Source organism: Corella eumyota, chromosome 5 (assembly GCF_963082875.1).
Source record: "Corella eumyota chromosome 5, kaCorEumy4.1, whole genome shotgun sequence".
Lineage (NCBI taxonomy): Eukaryota > Metazoa > Chordata > Ascidiacea > Phlebobranchia > Corellidae > Corella > Corella eumyota.
In genome coordinates this window covers 270268-290750 of record NC_137494.1, presented here as the reverse complement: position 1 = coordinate 290750, position 20483 = coordinate 270268, and the positions used below count along the sequence as shown (strand labels likewise).

The following is a 20483-nucleotide window of genomic DNA, read 5'->3' as shown; positions in this document are numbered from 1 at the left end:
TATTTGGTCTTACTATTTTTGTCTGTGATTTTTTTTACTTCGTCTGCCTGAACATCGGTGTTCGAGTTGTCGTCGTTTTCGTACCTCGGTTTCGTCCCTTTTGACCGCGGTATTTCGTGCTTTTTATTCCCGTGGGATTTCGCAAATTTACGGCGGTAAATCTGTCATTGTTTTTTTAACGTAATAATCAACAACGACACTACTTTTGTTTATTATTTTTCATTTACAAAAAAAATTGAATATTTTTTTGTTTTTATACAATTTTAAATTTTTTTATTATTTTAATATTATAAGTTAATATGCTTAGTATTTATGATAAAAGCATTCTTTGGTTTGATAATTGTCTTAAATTGCAGCCCTTACTAACAGCAGATAAATAATTGATTAAAAATCTATAAAATAATTGATTTACATTTAGTACTTACAAATACTAGAATGTTTATCTGACATTTCTGTATTTAAAACTAATTGATAGTTGCAGTACTTACAAGCTCATATCATAACTATTTTCTGCTACTATTATAAAAATACTGCGAATCGTAAGTATTTGGTTTAGTTTGGGAATTCAATATTTAAATATGAAAATCGTAGAAACAAATTGAAGCCAATTATGTGACGTCATTGCTTACAAGTTCGGCAATTTGAAATTTAAACAAATTGTTTTTTTAGTCAGTCAGTCTAGATAAAATCTTTTTATGAAATATTTTCAAATTATTTTAATTTCGTCCATTTAAAATCTAATTTAAAAAATGGGTTGTTTATTTTTTTTAGTTTTTTTTCCTGATTTTTACAGTTTATAATTATTACACAGTTAACTGTTTTAAAAAAAAAATAGCTTTTGCTTGGCTTTTTTAACTTAATAAATTGTTACTGTTTTATTTAATAATTATATAAATATATTTTTGTTTTACTTTAACAATTTCTAAATAAATCTCAATTTGAAAACCAGTATTACTAAAGAAAAATAACATCTATTTATTATATAAAATAATTTAACAAAATTGCTTTTTTGCAATATTTTATTTTTTATTATTTTTTTTAATTTGTTTAATTAAATTTACCTAAAAGAACTAGTTTTGTAAATTTTACTGTTTTGCATTTCTACCCTCCTTAGAGCGACTCCGTTTACAACAATTTAAAGTTTCTGCGACTATGAAATCACAATCGTATGTCTGCAAATGCCATTCTCGCGACATTGTCCTTCTTTATTACGTCATAAACCTTTATTGTTAGCCTTAAGCATTTTGCGATAATAAATTTGACATTTTTTTAAAGTTACCAATTTAAAGAATATTAAACAAGGTTTTTATAAAATTAAATTAAAATAAAATACCTAATGTGCTTTCAGATTCGAAATTTTGAAAAGTTAAAATAATATTTATTTTAAATTTCGGACAAATTGGTATTTTTCGGCAAATTGTATAAAATGATAAATTAGGATTCGTTTTTAACTTGCAATTATATTTTACAAATTGATTTCAGTTTAACTTTCTGTTTACACATTGTTGTGATAATTTTATTAAACAAAACTTAATAAATATTTTAAAACAATTTACAAACAAATTATTCGAAAAATAATTGTCGAAACTTTTTGATCTTAATTTAGATTTTATTAGTTGTGACGTCATCTTATAATTTGTAACGTTTTTGTGACGTCATTTAACTTTTTTTAATTGCATAATGTTTAATTAAGACATTTTTTAAATTTTATTTTTAACAACTTTGTTTTAATCTATTTGTTATTTTAATTTAGGTCACGTGACAACAAGACGGTAGACATTGTGACGTTGTTGGGATTATGGTTGACAATCACAATTATGACGTCACAGATTAACTTTGTCGTCACCTGAGTTTAATGCAAACAACAAAAAAATGAAGAAAATTGTTTTTTTTATCAACCACTTGATACCGCAAGAGAGTTGTTAAAGCGCTGGTATTGATACGAACTATGACGTCATATTAGGTAGGTGATTTCCCGAATTTTTTGTTGAATTTTAAATTAAATTTTGGTTTCGAATTACGTTCAACGGTTTATTGCACTTCGGTATTTTGCGAAACAATTAAGGTGGTTGTGACGTCATAGTATACTGTAAACAATGATTAAGCGAAAAGGTAAACCGTGAAAATTCTGCAAAAATTTGCAAACTGCTTTTTTTGGATTGGCTAAAATTTTTTTAGTTTTTTTTGTGGTGACGTAATAAATATAAACAATGGGAGCCCGATATTCTAGAAAAAGGGTAAATGGGTTTAAAAACTGAAAATAAGAGGGCTACTCTGGCAAATGAGTTAAAATGTTAGTTTGTAAAATTTGTGAAAAGTTTTAAGTTTTTTTTAAATTAAAATTTAACCTTTTTTTGCACTTTAATATCTTTAAGATTAAGTTTAAATTTAGAAGAATTTTTAAACATTTTAACACCAAGTTTTGATTAAATTTTATTAATTGTTTGTTTTAGAAATTTAAAAGAATGAAATTGCTTCTGTATTTAATTTGTTTTTCAACCTTGACTGGGACGTTTGTAGAATGCACAGCAGGAGGCTTTTATAACGGTTAGTAAATCGTTTTAATTTTATCTAAAGTTTAACTTTTTGTAAAAGGGTTTTATTTTTTGCGTTAAATAACAGTTAAACTGTTTATTATGTTTTAATATAATAACCGACAGCGTGGTGTAGTGGTAAGAACACTTGCTATACCACACATGAGGTCGTGGGTTCAATCCCCACTGATCTCATGCTGTAGCGCACTTGAGTAAGGCGATATAAACGGTATGAACTCCTGCTGAGCCAGCACTTAATCAGCAGCATAATAACCGGAAAATTATAATCTATAATATCCCAAACTTTTAAAGGCAACTCGAGACCGGGTTGGAGTAACTGATGTTACTCTATGTTTAAGTCGCGCATTCGACTTTCCCACATCGAGGATAAAGATATAAACAAAAAAATATGTGGGGAAATCTAAACAGGCAAGTTTTAAGGTTGTTGCGAAAATTTTGCAGATTTTTAATTTTGTTCGCTTTGCGATTTGACAAAATTTTTAGGATTTTTGTGAGTTAAAATTGTGCAAGTTACTGGTAACAACTTCAAGTTTAAATAATTGCTTTTTGTATATTTATGGTTGGTTAAATGTGGTCGCATAACGCTATTGTAAGAAACATGTAAGAGAAAAGTGGAACCTTTTTGTCATTTACGTATGGTGACGTAATAAAAAGAAATAAAGAGAGTTAGGTATTCTAGAAAAAAATATTCATGTTCAAGACTGAAAATATGGCGTTAGTTTAACGAAATATTTCTTATTACGATTGAGTTAAATATTAGCTTGTGAATTTTAGGACTAATACATTTAATTGTAACATATTTAAATATTAAAATCAAGAAAAATTTAAGTATGTTAAAAATACGAAAAATTTTATTTTAAAAAAGTTAAAAAAAACATTTGTTTAATTTTAGAAAATTAAAAAAAAGAAATTATTTTTGTTTTTAATTTGTTTTATAATTTTAACAACAACTTTCGTAGAATGCTGTTGCCTAAGGTACTTATAACAGTAAGTAAGTTGTTATAATATGTTAATAAATTTTTAATTTTTTTGGTAAAATTTTATATTTATTTTGCATAATTTTGTTTCTTTTTTTAACTATATTTTCTGTAATTAAATAACTCTATTTATATTATTTTTTAATTGACTAGTATAACTAATGGCAGAATTGATAAACAATTTACAGTAGTTTGCATGATTTATTAGACATTTGCGTAATATTACCTTATTGAGATTTTTTATTATTGAATATTTAAATTTAGATAAAATTGTTTTTTTTATCATATCACCTTAAGGTGATAGGATTTATATTTTTTTATTGGGTAAGGGTGTGCTGTTATGACGTGTTTTGAGCTATCCTTAAACGCTGGGCTCAAGGGCAAATAGTGCGGCTTGAACCCGAAACCTTTCGGCTCTTGTGATTTTTAATTTTTTTGTCAGTTTGTGTTTTAATAGAATGCTATTCGATACATGCCAGGTTTAACAATTTAGGCTCCAGTGCGTATACGAGCAGGAACGCACTTTTAAATACATTCCTTTATTAGTACAGCCTTTTCTTTGGTCGAAGTGTTGATTAAAAGCAATTGTTTCAAAATTCATACTATAAGTTACAATGTGCATGTATGTGGCACATAAATAAAAAGTATTCATATGTCGTAGCTTTTTCAAAATCGATATCAGCATCGAGTACATGTGACGTCACAGTATTGGGTGCATGTGACGTCACAGTATTGGGTACATGTGACGTCACAGTATTGGGTGCATATGACGTCACAGTATTGGGTGTATGTGACATAATAGCTTTGGGTGTGACATCATAGCATCGAGTACATGTGACGTCACAGTATTGGGTGCATGTGACGTCACAGTATTGGGTGTATGTAAAATCACAGCTTTAGGTGCATGTGACGTCACAGTATTGGGTGTATGTGACGTCACAGTATTGGAAGTATGTAAAATCACAGCTTTGGGTGCATGTGACGTCACAATATATTGATAACGCTTAAATAACAAACAAGCAGATTTTCATGTTTTTGGAAATAATTTTGCAAATTGACAAAAAAGCGTTTTTCGTAAATTAAATTGTTCAAGTTAGGGGGAACAATATCAAGTTTTGAATGTTTGAGGTTTTTACGCGCATCCAAAAATAATATTTTAGTTTAAATTAAACTTTTTTGACAAAATAAATAAGCGTGTTTAGAATTGAAAATTTAAAATGGTGAAATCATTTTTGATTTGATTGGTTTCTCAACTTTTGCAACTTTTGTAAAAAGTGGTTTAAAAGGTTTTTATAACAATAAGAAAAATGTTTAAATATTTTAAAGTTTAAATTCATATTTAATGCTAATTTTGGTGATTGTTTTTTTAGGGCTAATTTCTTTGTTTAAATTATTAAAAGTAGTTTTAATGCGATAATAATAAGACAGTTATAGTTAAAAGTTTTTGCTTAAAAATAGGGAAAATTTAGGGTTAGGGCTTATAAAACAGTTTTGTTTAACAAGATGCTTCTTTTAAGGCTGAGTTAAATTATTAGTTTGTAGAATTTTAGGATTGTTTTTTATTAAAAAAAAATTGATTTTCTATTTAATTCGTTTTTTTAAATTGAATTTAATAATTTAATTTAGGAAAAAAATATAATGTTTTAAAAAGTTAAATGACATCAGTTTAAAAGTTTAATTACAATTTTTAGTAGATTTTTTATCTAGATTTAAAAATATCGAAATAATGAAATTATTTTTATTTTTAATTTGTTTTATAATTTTAACAACAACGTTGGTAGAATGTAGTTTTATTGGTTCTTATAATGGTAAGAAAATTGATTTAATAGATTTTAAAGTTTAGATTATAGATTTTAAAATTTAAATGAAATGGTCAAAGCGAACGAACCAATAGTCTGACATTGAAATAAGTTTTGTTGTCCTGCCAGTTTAATAAATCGTAGGTGACAGTAAATTTTCGCTTAATTTGACTCTAAGATAGGGACGCGGAATTTGAGGGAATGGAAAATGAAGAAAGCCAAAAAAGGGGAACCTTAAAAAAATAAAACGCGGAAATTTTGCTGACTGTTTATTTGTATTAAGGTCAATATATTTTTAAAAATTAACTTACATTACCCATACGAGGGTTAAGATTATTATAGCTGGGGGTTTATAAGAAATGTCTAATTGTCGGTATTTGGTTTAGACCAAATGACAGCATCCTTAAATATACAGATATCGGATATTATAATTTAAGATTCCGCCTCTTTGTTTTACGAGTTTTCTTCAATTTTCTGTTCCCTTATTTTCGGGCGACCCTCTATAATATGGTATGCAGACTTGTTTGGTTTATTAAAGACAATGTTTGAATATATAAACAAATACTTGTTAACCTTAATAATTTGCTTAATTCACATTTACACTTTTTTGAAACGCCCTGTAAATTAATTATAATGTTATAATCTACTTAAATAACGAAAGAACTTATTTCATTGTTTTTACAACAAATTTTCTAAATAAAATTGCAGACTAACTACATCACCAAAATTAATAAAATATTCAACAACTTATACATAAAATTAAAAAAAAAAAAAAATATTCAACAACTTATACATTAACAGAAAAGCAATTTGTTTGACCTTGAGGCCCATTGTTTAGGTTCATATGACGTCACAATATAGGGTATACGCTCGATTTGGCGAACTAATGGACCAACCCAAGTTTGCAAATTAGATTAAGGATTATTAGTTTTAATGGATTTGCTAATTAACAAAAAACCTAATTTTTGCAAAATTTAAAGGTCAAAAAGATAAGAATACGTTTTGGCAATGTTTGCTCGATTAAGCAAACAAGCAGACTAACACATAATTGCAAATGATTTCTGATGGCTTTGCAATTTAACAAAAACTTAATTATTTCGTGAGTAAAACTGCTCAAGTTCAAGGGATGTTGTTTATTTGTTATAGGTTGTAGTGCCATATACAGAAATGAAGAAAGTGTCTAGACAAAGGAAATTTAATTTTAGGATTGTTTTGTTTATTTGTTAAATATAACTTGAAACACAGTTTTTTGATTTGTGAATTTAAAAATAAGTTTGGTTGAAATTTAATTTAACTTTTATTTTTTATTTTATTATAATAAATTTGAAATTAAATTTGAAATTAAGAAGAAATAAAACAAATTGTTTTAAAATAAGAAAGTATTTTTGTTTTTAATTTATTTTATAAACTTGGCAGTTGCTGTTGCGTTGGTTTTTATAACAGTAAGAAAATCGTTTTAATATTTAAAGTTTATATATATAGTACTTGATTTTATATTTGTCTTTATAATGTTTAGTTTTTTAGTTATTTTTTTGCTGTAAAAAAATGAAATTATTTTTGTTTTTAATTTGTTTTGTAACTTCGTCAACAACTTGAGTATTTTGCTGTTGCTCTGGTACCTATAACAGTAAGAAAATCGTTTTGAAATATTTCAAATTCTTAATTATCGGTGGATTTTTGTGAATAAAATGATTTTAATTGTGCTTTTAAATAATCCACCTAAATTTATTAGCCCTAATTCAAATCAGCCGAAAGTTAAAAAAACAAATCTAATTTATTCACATATTTTAGCTCGATGTTTTATCGGATCACGGATCACCAGCTTGGACGGAAGTTCAGTGATATCCGACAACTCCACAACAATCTTGTGTCCGACCCAGACCACTCAGTGCATTATTTACAGGCTTCAAGTAACCGATGGAAACGGTGTTGCTAGTAAGTCGTCCCCTAAGTTCTAATTGCATGATGAAATATATAATAAATAAGTTCTTGTTTGAAGTATTGCAAAAAATAGTAAAAGCAAGTTGTAAATAATTGGTTTAAGGAAAAACAAACTTGCCTTCGGCGGGACTTGAACTCAAGATCTTATATTTTTAGTAAAAATTTGTTTTTTTTTAATTTTAATTTTATTTTAGGCAATGTTTTAACTGGAGAATGTGAAAATCCGTTTAACGACGCGACGTGTGATGACGTCAGGAGCCGTCTATCACCTAACGACACCCTTGATCTTTGTAACGTCATATTATGTGACCCTGGCAACTGCAACGTCACTGCTACCAACAATCCATTCAGGTGTCACCAAGGAACTAGAGCCACTATTGATGGCTTAGGTGTGGTGCTGGATAACTCGACCATCGCTGATTGTCCAATTGGGGCTGACTCTTGTTTAGTTGTGGAGTCTACAACCCGACTTGCTGATGGTTCAGTTGGTAAGTACATGAAGTCGTAGGTTTGAATCCTACTGGAGGCTGACCTTTTTATTATTGTTTTATATGAAATATTATTTTTATTTTTAGTCGACGGTGTTACTGGGTTGTGTGGATTTCCAAATTTCACCTCACAAGAAGTAGTTTGTGAAGCTTTTAGGCAATTTACTCCTGAGGGCGGGGAGTTAACTTCTTGTTCTTTATTTGATTGTGTAGCTAATCCTGGAGATGGTCGATGTAATCAGACTTACGATACTTGCTCGGTTGGATATCCAGGTAAAAGATTGTAAATATTGCCCAAAAAATTCCTAACTTTTTTATATGTAAAATTATATTAAACTAAGAACTGTTTGTTAACATTGAGGATAAATTTAATATTCAGGTTATCCCGACGTTCAAGTATTCTCAGGTTGTACCGCTAGAAGCGCTCTTCAAGGAATTTTTACTTGTTTTGCTCCCCTTGTGGCTGGATATCCTTACTCATATCAAAATATGTGCTTGTAAGTTGGCATTGTTTAGTGTTTGATAACAAATTTAAGTTGCAGTTTACTTGCGGCATTTTGTAATGTTCGAATTACTAGAGGTTTTGGGTTCAACTCTTACCAAAGGTCACACTTTTTGCCCTTGAAGAAGGCTTTTGCTGGTAGCTCATTCAATCTATTACAAAGCTATTATTAAAATATTACCATTTTTTGACATTAAGGTCATATAAAAAAAGTCATGTAGCATCTTTGAGTAAGTGCTGAAGTTTGGAATATTTTGGTCGATTTAGGTCAAGGTTTTAATTTAAATAAAACCAAGTTTTGTCCTAAATTAACAAACTTTAACTTTCAGGGCAAATGTGAACACCATGGTGGATTGTATCATCCCTCAACTCGATAGATGTTCACGAAGAAATTGTTTGTCTTTGATTGCACAATTTGTCCCTAACTACGTCGAAATATCAATGGTTTGGAACCTAACATAAAAATAATAAGAAACCATAATTTTTACGTTAATAAAATGTTTAAAAATTTATGTAACTGTCTAAAGTTACCCTTGATTTAAAGTGTTTGAAACTTGTATTGGTAATGTTAAAAAACGAAACAGTTTATAAAATTTGGTTAATTAAAATGATAATCTCTTAAATTTTTAAGGGAGTTCAAAATCTTTCACCTAACGCCACTTTAACTGATCTTTTAAACTTGATCCCGAATGTCAACGATTATGTTCATACTTTGGTAAACTCTTCGCTTTGCCCAACACCAGGCGTTGTTCCTCCAGCTGTCACTGATCTCTTGTTTCTATTCGTACCTGCCTTTGCACAACTTGAGTTATGTGATGGTGATTATACAACAGACGTGGTCCTGTATTCAGCTTCGTTGGTTTCTGATTTTTTCATGGCTACTGATCATTCCGATGTCTGCGTGTAAGTTTGCTTAAAATTTTAGAATGCTATTGTTAGAATATTTAAAAATTACTTTATTTAACTTTTATGACTTTTAAAATAAGGTCATCCTTTTTTTAGTGCATTTGGTGCTTTAAGAAACCAACATTTTTCGTTCCTAACCTCTCGTTGCAACCTCGAGCGACTTACAATGCATTTCAGTCAACTTCTCCCGCAGAATACTAATGTTGCTCCCGATATCGTAACTCTGTTGCAAGTTGGAATGGGAATTGTTTCAAGGACTCAAACACCAGGCTGCGAAAATGGTTAAAAACCTTGTTCTAGTTTAAGTTTTAGGCACTTTAACTTAAAATAATGTATGATACTTGTTAAATTAAAGGGTACCACTGAAAAAGGAAGTGAAAGAAACAAATAGGGAGGAAAGAAGGGGAAGGAGGGGTTTATGAAAAGTGCCTTGCGGTCATTTTTAGCAAGCAGCAGAAATTGTCAATACTAAGGCATTAAAGAAGCGTCAATAATGGCCGCTGCTAACTGAAAATGACCGCAAAATACCTTCCTTAAGTGTCTCCTTTTCTCCTCTTTTTCTCTCTTCCTTCTTTTTAAGGCTCCTCTTTCTCCTTCTTTTTACCCCCCTATTTAGTATTGTTCAAATTATAGACTATTTTATGCCGTATTTTTTTGCTGCAAATAAAGACAACTTATAATTTTTTCTTTAGTTCAAGTATGTGCAAATGGCACAGTTGTAACAGACCGAGTTAATGGTCGAGTTTACTCTGGTGGGATTAACTTTATCGATTGTGGGGAGGGAAGTCAATGTGTTTTTATTAACGGTTCAAACATTGTCAACGGGACAGAAGGTTAGATTTTAATATTTTTAATTTATTTAATATTTTATTTAAGAAGTTATGACAATTTTTTTTTTAATTTCTAGGTTTCTTTCAAACTGGTATGTGTGCACCATCTAACGTCACTGTGACGTGTGATTACGTGGCAATGGATCCATTGATTCAACAATTAGGCAACTGTGAAATCACACATTGTAATTCTAGTTCCTTTTGTCCATCTCCAGTGTTCATTGGTGCATCCAATCTAGTTGATTGTCCAACTCCAGAAGGTGGTAAGTTAACAGTTTGACTTCTACTGCTGGTCTTACTACATCTATATCATTAAGTTCTTGATAACAGCTTTACTTACGTTAGGTCTTAAATCTATCTAAGTAATAATCTGGTGATATCATTCACCTAATATTTTACAAAATTGGTTCAACCGTAATTACAGAACAGAGCTGTTAATATAAGAATAACTTAAACCTTTAACGTTTCAGATCTTCGAGTTTTTCCTTCTTGTGGGTTTGTAGAAATCATAAATGTGTTATCAGAATGTGAACGAGAACTAATCGATGGTTATCCTTACTCTGATGCACAAATGTGCAGGTAGTTTATATAAATATATATTTAGGCTCATATTTTCAATTTAAACAAGTGTTTTGTTAAAAGTTTGATTTGTTTTAATATTGTTATTCCAACCATACAAATTCCAAAACCCAGACAATGTTGGTTGCATTTTAAAATCATATTTGATAACTTTGATTTCACTTCAATGCAACCAACCTGAGGGTTTACTTTGTAACATAGTTTAAATTTTATAGAATATTTGATATTTTTACAGAAATCTCTTGGACGAAACATTGATATGCACTGCCCGAAACTTGTCTATTTGCATGATGGGAAATTGTCGAACAGCCTTGGACGACATTCCTGGCTACAGAGCCCTCATTGAGGTGATCAAACATTACTTGATGTTCAATAAATCAATATTACGTGGCGTTTAAACCAATATTACTTAATGCAAATTATGATTGAGATGTAACGATTAAATATATGATTCAGCTTTCTTCTAATGTTAATAAACGAAGGATTAAACAAATAGTAAACTTGGTAATTTTGTTTAGTTAATCGGACCAATGATCGACCAGTTACAAAACGTTGAGGAAATCTTTGAATTTCTACGATTCGACCGCGAAACTTTTTATTCATTAGTGTGTTCTACAAACGGCCAGGTTCCTGACTTATTCGAGGAGTTAGTGAGCACCATCTCTCAATTAAACATTGGAGAACCAGTTTGTGATGCTTATATTACTGATGACTTGATTCGACTTGGTCTAAGTACTGCAAGAAGATTTTTCGTTGCCACCAGAAAGGAAAATATTTGCGAGTAAGTTGTTGTTAAATCTTTAGTGTTTATTTCTGTATTTAAGCAAGGTTGCAAGTTGCATGCATGGGTAAATGTATTTTGATACAACCCAACAATGTCACGTGATAGTTACGCTCTATTGCTGGCAATGCTCGCACGCAATATTTGCATACTTGGATTCTGCATTACTTAGAAAAAATTTTGTGAAAAACATTTTTAGAGACTTTTAATAACAACTTTGTGCGTTCTAGCAGTTTTTAAGTTTAAACTTAGTAAACGTATTTTCTTACTTAGCGTATATGTTGGGTAATAAGTTAATTAAAAGGACATTTTATAAGGTAAACAAAATGTTATTTTTTAAATACTGATATCTTTAGGGCGTTTTCGTCATTCCAACACTTCTTGATAGAATGGTTATCTCGTCGCTGTAGCGAAGAAATTGATGATGACCTCATTGCGTCACTTCCTCGTGAGTTCCGGGCTTACATCCCAGTTCTATCCCAGCTTATCCCAATACTCAGGCAGTTCGCTTACGATTATGTTTATCCTGGATGTGAAGGTGGATTTATATATTTTATATGTTTAACAAAACTGTGCTCTTTTTAAGAAATATATTTATTTTGATTTTATCATATATCTTTATCCGCGATGTGGGAAAGTCGAATGCGTGACTTAAACATAGAGTAACGTCAGTTATTCTGAACTAGTCTGGAGTTGTCTTTGCCAGTTTGGAATATTATATAGATTATAACTGCCCGATAATTATACTACTGATTAAGTGCTGGCTCACAGGAGTTTATACCGTTTATAGCGCCTTACTCGAGTGCGCTACAGCATGATTGCAGTTGGGGTAAAACCCACGACCTCATGTGGTGTAGCAAGTGTTCTTACCACTACACCACGCTGCCGGTTAAACTGTAAAACACCACCATTTTTTTGTTTGTTTTATAATAAATCTAATATAAAATTATTACTTTTTTAGGATATGTGGTCTGTCCACAAGGAACAAGGACTGTTAAACAAAACATGAACGTTTTTGACAACTCAACTTATGCTCTTTGTGGGCCTGGCTATAATCAGTGCGGTTTCCTTACGACCCAAACCTATGTGAACTATGCCTTAGGTTAGTTGCCTAATTAAGTTATAAAAACAAATTTTCTCTTAGGTTTTTGTTGTTTAATGTTGTGCTACTATAAAATAAGCTAGTTAAATAACTTCCAAAAAAGCTTAAATCTTGGTTTAAGTTAATAACAGTTGTGACTTATCTGCAGCCTTTCTTTTTACATTATTGGTATTTATTAAAATATGAATTATTTTTATAGCTACATCAGAGACTGGTATTTGTGCAAGAAGTACAGAGCCGTTTACTTGCGCCGATGCAGCAGCCTTCTCAGGAACAACTTTTGTGTCTTGTGAGATCAACTTTTGTAGTGACAGGGTTTGTCAAACTTTTACTCTGCCACCTGGGCGGAGATTTGGAGTCTGCGACATTAATCCAGGTAAGATATGTGTTGTGGTGAGTCTGTTTAGCATGGAGACAATTCAACCTGATGACAGTTCCACCCTTAAGAGAAAAAACTAAAAATAATGTTATTAGATTATTTTGTCTAGAAGTTGTCCTTTAGATTAAGATAACATTGAATTGTGGTTCGCTTTTTGGAATTTTTAAACATGGAACTGTTAATTTATTATTTAAATTTAAAGAAACTTATTATTCAGGTACTCTCGACGTTCAAATTCTCCCAGGTTGTACCGCTAGAAGCGCTATTCAAGGGATTTTTACTTGTTTTGCCCCTCTAGTGGCTGGATATCCTTACTCTAATCGATACATGTGCTTGTAAGTTGACAAATCTTGGTTTAGTAGTTGTTAAAACATTTTTGGTTGAACTTTACTGGTGGTGAAAGGTTTGGTTAAATTTGCAACAAAGGCCAAACTATTTTCTTTTTATTTTTGCCTGTAATCAACAAATTAAAAACCTTTAACAAAACATATAGCGTTTTTGGGTTAGACCTAAAATTTTCTTTAAAAATAAAAGTATTTCTGAGGTGTCTTTAGATTAATTCTTACCAAGAACTTGGTTTTGACCTTAAACTAAACAAGGCTCTGATTTTAAAGTACAAGTGGATTAAACTTTAACTTTTTAGAGCAAATGTGGACACCATGGTGGATTGTGTCATCCCTCATCTAGACAGATGTTCACGTGGAAACTGTTTGTCTTTGATTGGAGAACTAGTTCCTAACTTGGAATACATATTAGAGGTTTAAAACTAAATCTAGTAATAATTATGATATTTTTTGGAAAACTGTGACTTTTGGAATTAAATTAAAAAAGGAATAAGTTGAGAAATGCCAAACATTTAAAAATATCACATTTTAAGTATCAGAAAGCTTGAATTTTAATGTTGAATAAAACAGATAACATGATTAAAAGTCAACATGATGCTTTTTTTTAACTTTTAAGGGAGTTCAAAATCTTTCACCTAACGCCACTTTAACTGATCTTTTAAACTTGATCCCGAATGTCAACGATTATGTTCATACTTTGGTAAACTCTTCGCTTTGCCCAACACCAGGCGTTGTTCCTCCAGCTGTCACTGATCTCTTGTTTCTATTCGTACCTGCCTTTGCACAACTTGAGTTATGTGATGGTGATTATACAACAGACGTGGTCCTGTATTCAGCTTCGTTGGTTTCTGATTTTTTCATGGCTACTGATCATTCCGATGTCTGCGTGTAAGTTTAGATGCTTGAAATTTTAAAATGCTATTGTTAGAACCTAAAATAATATTTCATTTAACTTTTTTTTTGTATATATCTTTATCCTCGATGTGGGAAAGTCAAATGCTTGACCTAAACATAGAGTAACATGAGTCTCCCCGACCCAGAGTTGCCCCTTTTGCAGTTTGGGATATTAAAGTTTACTGTTGCCAGATAATTATGCTGTTAATTGTGAAAACTTTTAAAATGTAAAACCTTTTTTGATATTTTTAGTGCTTTTGGTGCTTTAAGAAACCAACATTTTTCATTCCTAACCTCTCGTTGCAACCTCGAGCGACTTACAATGCATTTCAGTCAACTTCTCCCGCAGAATACCAATGTTGCTCCCGATATCGTAACTCTGTTGCAAGTTGGAATGGGAATTGTTTCAAGGACTCAAACACCTGGCTGCGAAAATGGTTAAAATCTTTGCTATATTTTGAGTTAATCTTTTAACATAGCTTTATTTTATTTGACTAAAATGTATGATACTTTTTAATTATAGACTTTGTTGTATTATATCTTTTTTAACTTAGACCTTTTTCTTTAGTTCAAGTATGTGCAAATGGCACAGTTGTAACAGACCGAGTGAATGGTCGAGTTTACTCTGGTGGGATTAACTTTATCGATTGTGGGGAGGGAAGTCAATGTGTTTTTATTAACGGTTCAAACATTGTCAACGGGACAGAAGGTTAGATTTTAATATTTTTAATTTATTTAATATTTTATTTAACAAGTTATGACAATTTTTTTTTTTAATTTCTAGGTTTCTTTCAAACTGGTATGTGTGCACCAGCAAACGTCACTGTGACGTGTGATTACGTGGCAATGGATCCATTGATTCAACAATTAGGCAATTGTGAAATCACACATTGTAATTCTAGTTCCTTTTGTCCATCTCCAGTGTTTGTTGGTGCATCCAATCTAGTTGATTGTCCAACTCCAGAAGGTGGTAAGTTAACAGTTTGACTTCTACTGCTAGTCTTACTACATCTACATCATTAATTTTTGATAACAGCTTTACTTAAACCATGTCCTTAACCTATTTACAAGTAATAATCTGAAGATATCACTTGCTTAACATTATATCAAAATTGGTTTAACTTGAATCACAGTACAAAGCTGTTTAAGACTTTTAAAACCAAATCAATCACAACTTTAACGTTTCAGATCTTCGAGTTTTTCCTTCTTGTGGGTTTGTAGAAATCATAAATGTGTTATCAGAATGTGAACGAGAACTAATCGATGGTTATCCTTACTCAAATGCACAAATGTGCAGGTAGTTTATATAAAGTTATATTTAGGTTAAAAGATTACTTGTTACCAAGTGTTTTGTTAAAATGATTTGTAATTAAATTGTTATCTTAACTGTATAACTTCATAAAACTTTAACATTGTAAATTAAAACTTGATCTTAAAAGTAATAATGTAGGTTTTATTGAAATGAAATTAAACTAGCGGGTTAAATTTAAAATAAATTTCACAAATTGATGCTTTTATAGAAATCTCTTGGACGAAACATTGATATGTACTGCCCGAAACTTGTCTATTTGCATGATGGGAAATTGTCGAACAGCCTTGGACGACATTCCTGGCTACAGAGCCCTCATTGAGGTGATATCAAACATTACTTGATGTTTAATCAAACATAACCTGGTGTTAATTGAAGATATTCTATGATTGAGATGTAATGATGATATATATGATCTAGCTTTCTTCTAATGTTAATAAGCAAAGGTTTAATCAAGTAGTAAACCTTACAATTTTGTTCAGTTAATTGGACCAATGATCAATCAGGTACAAAACGTTGAGGAAATCTTTGAATTTCTACGATTCGACCGCGAAACTTTTTATTCATTAGTGTGTTCTACAAACGGCCAGGTTCCTGACTTATTCGAGGAGTTAGTGAGCACCATCTCTCAATTAAACATTGGAGAACCAGTTTGTGATGCTTATATTACTGATGACTTGATTCGACTTGGTCTAAGTACTGCAAGAAGATTTTTCGTTGCCACCAGAAAGGAAAATATTTGCGAGTAAGTTGTTGTTAAATCTTTAGTGTTTATTTCTGTATTTAAGCAAGGTTGCAAGTTGCATGCATGGGTAAATGTATTTTGATACAACCCAACAATGTCACGTGATAGTTACGCTCTATTGCTAGCAATGCTCGCACGCAATATTTGCATACTTGGACTCGCGATGTTTAGAAACCGTTGAAAAATAAAACTATTTTAAAGACTTTTAATTCCAATTTTTATGAGTCCTAGCAGTTTTTAAGTTAAAATTTGGTAAATGTATTTTCTTACTTAATATATTTGTAATGTAATAAAATAATTAAAAGCATCTTTTTGTAAGGTAACAACATGTTTTAAAATTGTTTCATTTCAGGGCGTTTTCGTCATTCCAACACTTCTTGATAGAATGGTTATCTCGTCGCTGTAGCGAAGAAATTGATGATGACCTCATTGCGTCACTTCCTCGTGAATTCCGGGCTTACATCCCAGTTCTATCCCAGCTTATCCCAATACTCAGGCAGTTTGCTTACGATTATGTTTATCCTGGATGTGAAGGTGGATTTATATATTTTATATGTTTAACAAAATTGTGCTCTTTTTAAGAAATATATTTCTTTAATTTAATAACATCAACATTATTTGCTACTATATAAAATCTTAGTTTAAAATGAGTTGAATTTTTTATCTGAAAATCTCTTTTTTAGGATATGTGGTCTGTCCACAAGGAACAAGGACTGTTATACAAAACACGAACGTTTTCGACAACTCAACTTATGCTCTTTGTGGGCCTGGCTATAATCAGTGCGGTTTCCTTACGACCCAAACCTACATAAACAACGCTTTAGGTTTGTTGCAGCATTTTTAAGCATGATTAAGCTTCTTGAGTATTGGTTTTCAATACATCTTTCTTCGATAAGTTAGTAAAAAATAAATTTTACAAATAGACAACTTTACAAAAACTAAACCAGTGCTCAGTGTAATGTAAGTTTTATTTAAGCTGCAGGTATACCTTGGAAATTATTGATAAAATGTAAATTATCTTTATAGCTACATCAGAGACTGGTATTTGTACGAGAAGGCACGAGCCGTTTACTTGCGCAGATGCAGCAGCTTTCTCAGGAACAACTTTTGTGTCTTGTGAGATCAACTTTTGTAGTGACGGGGTTTGTCAAACCTTTAGCTTTGCACCTATGCAAAGATTTGGAGTCTGCGAAATTTATCCAGGTATAAATGTGGTTAACTGTGGCATTGTTCAGTTTTAAGATAACCTAAAACCTTTAACGCAATCTGTTTCCAAATAAACCCCAAAACAACCCTAACTCGATAACAAGACAACCATCGTTTTTAAATTGTTATTGGGTTGGTGTGTTTTGTGCAAAGTTGCCTTGGGTTTACTTTGTTTTTTATTCACACTACTTGTTATCACCTTTAATAACATTGTATAGGAACGCCTTACATGCCCCCTTGCGACCGATTTTACGGGATTCCAACAAGTTGTGGACAGCAAATGGGTTGGATTTGCGATTATGTGAACTGGAAGGTCGACTTTCTCACTCGATTTGTGGTCGAGTTTACAAATCATCCGTAAGTTGAGGGCTTTGTTGTTTTAGCAATTTATTTCTTATGCTTTAAAAGAGTATTTAACTTTACTCTCGTACGCTTTAAAGCATGGCAAAAATAATATTTATATATTATAGATATTATCTAATAATGCAAATTAGCGAAACCCAAAATTTTTTATATTATGTATAAACCTTGAATTTTTTAATTTTTTTGAGTCTGTTAGTTTTAAACAAAAAGTTTAACTAAGATCCTTTCTTTATTTTCCACTTGTTTATCTTTTAGCAGATCAACGATAACGCAACCTGACATTAGAATGCCATACGGCGCTTGTATTCGAAGTATTCCTGCAAATTTATGTAGAAGTGGATGTCCCATGTGTATCACCCAACCTTATAGTGATTGTCTCCTGTGCTGGTGCACAGACCATGATTACACAAGTAAGTTAAATTGATAACAAATTTTGCAATTTTTAAACATTATCAATAGTATACACCGACAGCGTGGTGTAGTTGTCAAAACACTTGGCTTTACTACATCAGGGCCTTGGTTCAATCCCCACCTCTTTCATGCTGAAGCACCCTTTAGTAAGGCGCTATAAACGGTATAAACACCTGCTGAGCCGATACTTAATTAGCAACTTAAGTACGGGCAACTATAATCTATAATATTTCAAACTGCTAAAGTTAACTCGAGACTGGGTCGGAGTAATTGATGTTACTCTATGTTTAAGTCGCGCATTCGACTTTCCCTCGTTATTTTTTAGTTGAAGTTTTTTTGATTTTTTGTTATACAAAATATATAAAATATTTTCAATTTCAGATGTTCGTGCAGTTTATGCAGAGTGGAGAAATGATTACAGAACTTGGCGGGATTTCTTTTCAAAGTATCAGCAACTTTATGGAGGAAACTCTTGCTATTAATCGCAATCTCTTAATAAAATGTAAATGAAATGTTTTTGTTGTAATTTTGGCGTCGAATTGTGAACTTTTTGTGAATTCGATATTTTAAAAATTAATAAAAAAATCGCCAAATTTTCTATATTTTAGTGATTTAGTTGTGTTTAACCTGCGTTGGGTACAAATTATCATTTAAAACTTTGTTTTTTGCTACTTTTTATGTTATTTTGTTCTTAAATTTTAAGTACATGGAATTAACTGGGTGTAAAAATTTGGTTATGCTTTAGTTAAACTGGAATGTTTAAAAAACCGCGAAAACATTTTCGTTCCCATGACAAAACAAACCACGTGGTTATGCATGACATAAAGTAGCTCTTGCATAGAACGGGTTTGCTTTACTTTATGACCCCTGCAGTTTATACAACTGTTGTTATTTTGTATTTAATTTAAGTGTATTTTCTTAAGGGTAAGTTTTGCATTTATATTATAATAATATTAATGTAGTGAACAGACTGGTTCCAGTAAAGTATAATTCATTTTGTTAATATGGGGCCAAGCTATATTAAAAAAATAGTTTTAAGTTATTGTATACCATGGTCAAGTTGGGTTACTTTTGTTGCTATCTGCCGTAGAATTTTAATTACTACAAATTTGAAAAACTATTTTAAATAAAACGATCGCACTTTAATAATTAAGTGCGTTACATAAAATATATAACTATAGAAAATGTTTTATATTTTGTTTTTTAGTGGTTTACGATTTTTTTTACGAATCAACGTATAAAACTTTTACAGCACTTTGCTTCCACCTAGCAGTGAATGTTTTTAATGTTTTTTTTTGACAATACACAATTCAAAATACACTTTAGTAAAAGCAATTAAAATAAAACTTTTTAAAAATGCCACTTCTTTATTTTTAAATTATTTAAATTTATTTTAGTTTGATGTTTCACTGGAGTCAGGGTCACCAGCTTGGATCGAACCTATAGCTACTTAGGCTTTAAAACGCTGATGTTAAGGATTTAACAAGTAAGTCGTTGTTATTTGCAAACTTAAACACTTTATTTACCTTGAAGTTCGTGGCTTCAGTTTTTTTTTTGTTAACTAACCTAACATTTTACTTTCGCTAGTTGGCGCCATGGATTTAGGATTTGATAAAATATGTTCTACACTTTACCACTTGATACCGCTACAGAGTCGCAAAAAGTTGTTTTCTGAAACGCGATACCAACTATGAGAATTGTGACGTCATATTAGGTAAGTGAATACGTTTCTTTAAAAGAAGAATTAACAAAAAAAAGGTATCTTTGTCAGGATTTTGTTTCTTTTTAATTTTTAATTTGATTTAAACCTTCTAAGATTTCTTAAACGTTTTGCGCAACAATTAGGGCGCTTTTGACGTCACAATGTAGTTTGTTATGCTCGAATAAGTAAACAGGTAGAGTAGTTATATTGGATGAGTTAATTTAAGTTAAGGTTAGTTAATGCTTTCGGTTTTACATAAAATTGGAATTATAACAGTTTGTGATATATAAAAAGTGCGTAACTTATTTAAAACTGGGGCTGGGTTATTTTTAGCGATTAAATCTTGTTTTAAAGGGTAAATATTTAATCTAGGTTAGTTAAAAATCTTTAAATTATGAGAAAATATTTTTTATGTTGAAATTAAATATTTTTTTTATCACCAAGGATCTTGTGGTTAGAAAGGCTTTTGTTGAGTTCAAATAGAGGCTTTGTGACGACAAAATCTTGTCTTGTGTTAAACAAATAACAATCCCTTTTCACGTGAACATTTCTTGTCACATGCGTGACCTGACGTCATAAATAGGAATAAAAGGAGTCTGATATTCTAGAAAAAATGGAGAATTTAGGGTTTTATAAGCTGAAAATGAGGCGTTTCTTTAACAGAACGTTT

General features: G+C 30.9%; 1 protein-coding gene across 4 annotated transcripts; it reads left to right on the top strand.

The window, feature by feature from the left end:
* The first annotated feature begins 1826 nt into the window (after window positions 1-1826).
* LOC145752958 (uncharacterized) lies at window positions 1827-20411 on the top strand. 4 transcript variants are annotated; one of them, XR_014283795.1, is made up of 35 exons: window positions 1827-1963; window positions 2454-2547; window positions 7123-7266; window positions 7467-7760; window positions 7848-8033; window positions 8140-8257; window positions 8592-8706; window positions 8894-9165; window positions 9265-9449; window positions 9861-10001; window positions 10076-10261; window positions 10469-10577; window positions 10813-10924; window positions 11096-11358; window positions 11715-11896; window positions 12320-12460; window positions 12660-12836; window positions 13057-13174; window positions 13483-13597; window positions 13800-14071; window positions 14330-14514; window positions 14646-14786; window positions 14862-15047; window positions 15266-15374; window positions 15598-15709; window positions 15869-16131; window positions 16484-16665; window positions 16815-16955; window positions 17158-17334; window positions 17556-17694; window positions 17959-18110; window positions 18493-18613; window positions 19509-19597; window positions 19699-19825; window positions 20258-20411. XR_014283795.1 is itself a non-coding variant. In XM_082569338.1 (32 exons), the coding sequence occupies exons 2-32, from the start codon at window positions 2466-2468 to the stop codon at window positions 18591-18593; spliced, it is 5103 nt and encodes a 1700-aa protein (XP_082425464.1). In that variant the 5' UTR covers window positions 1827-1963; window positions 2454-2465; the 3' UTR covers window positions 18594-18832. The 4 variants fall into 4 exon arrangements, 1 of the variants encoding a protein (XP_082425464.1); XR_014283793.1 differs by having other exon boundaries at window positions 17956-18110; XR_014283794.1 differs by lacking the exon at window positions 1827-1963 and adding an exon at window positions 2275-2293 and having other exon boundaries at window positions 17956-18110.
* Window positions 20412-20483: the final 72 nt, after the last annotated feature.

What these genes read in the sequence shown, in the direction of transcription:
- LOC145752958 (XM_082569338.1), top strand. Translation starts at nt 2,466, where the DNA reads ATGAAATTGCTTCTGTATTTAATTTGTTTTTCAACCTTGACTGGGACG. An exon ending in CTATGTGAACTATGCCTTAG is followed by an intron (nt 12,461 to 12,659) that starts GTTAGTTGCCTA and finishes TTATTTTTATAG; the next exon opens with CTACATCAGAGACTGGTATT. An exon ending in AACACCTGGCTGCGAAAATG is followed by an intron (nt 14,515 to 14,645) that starts GTTAAAATCTTT and finishes CTTTTTCTTTAG; the next exon opens with TTCAAGTATGTGCAAATGGC.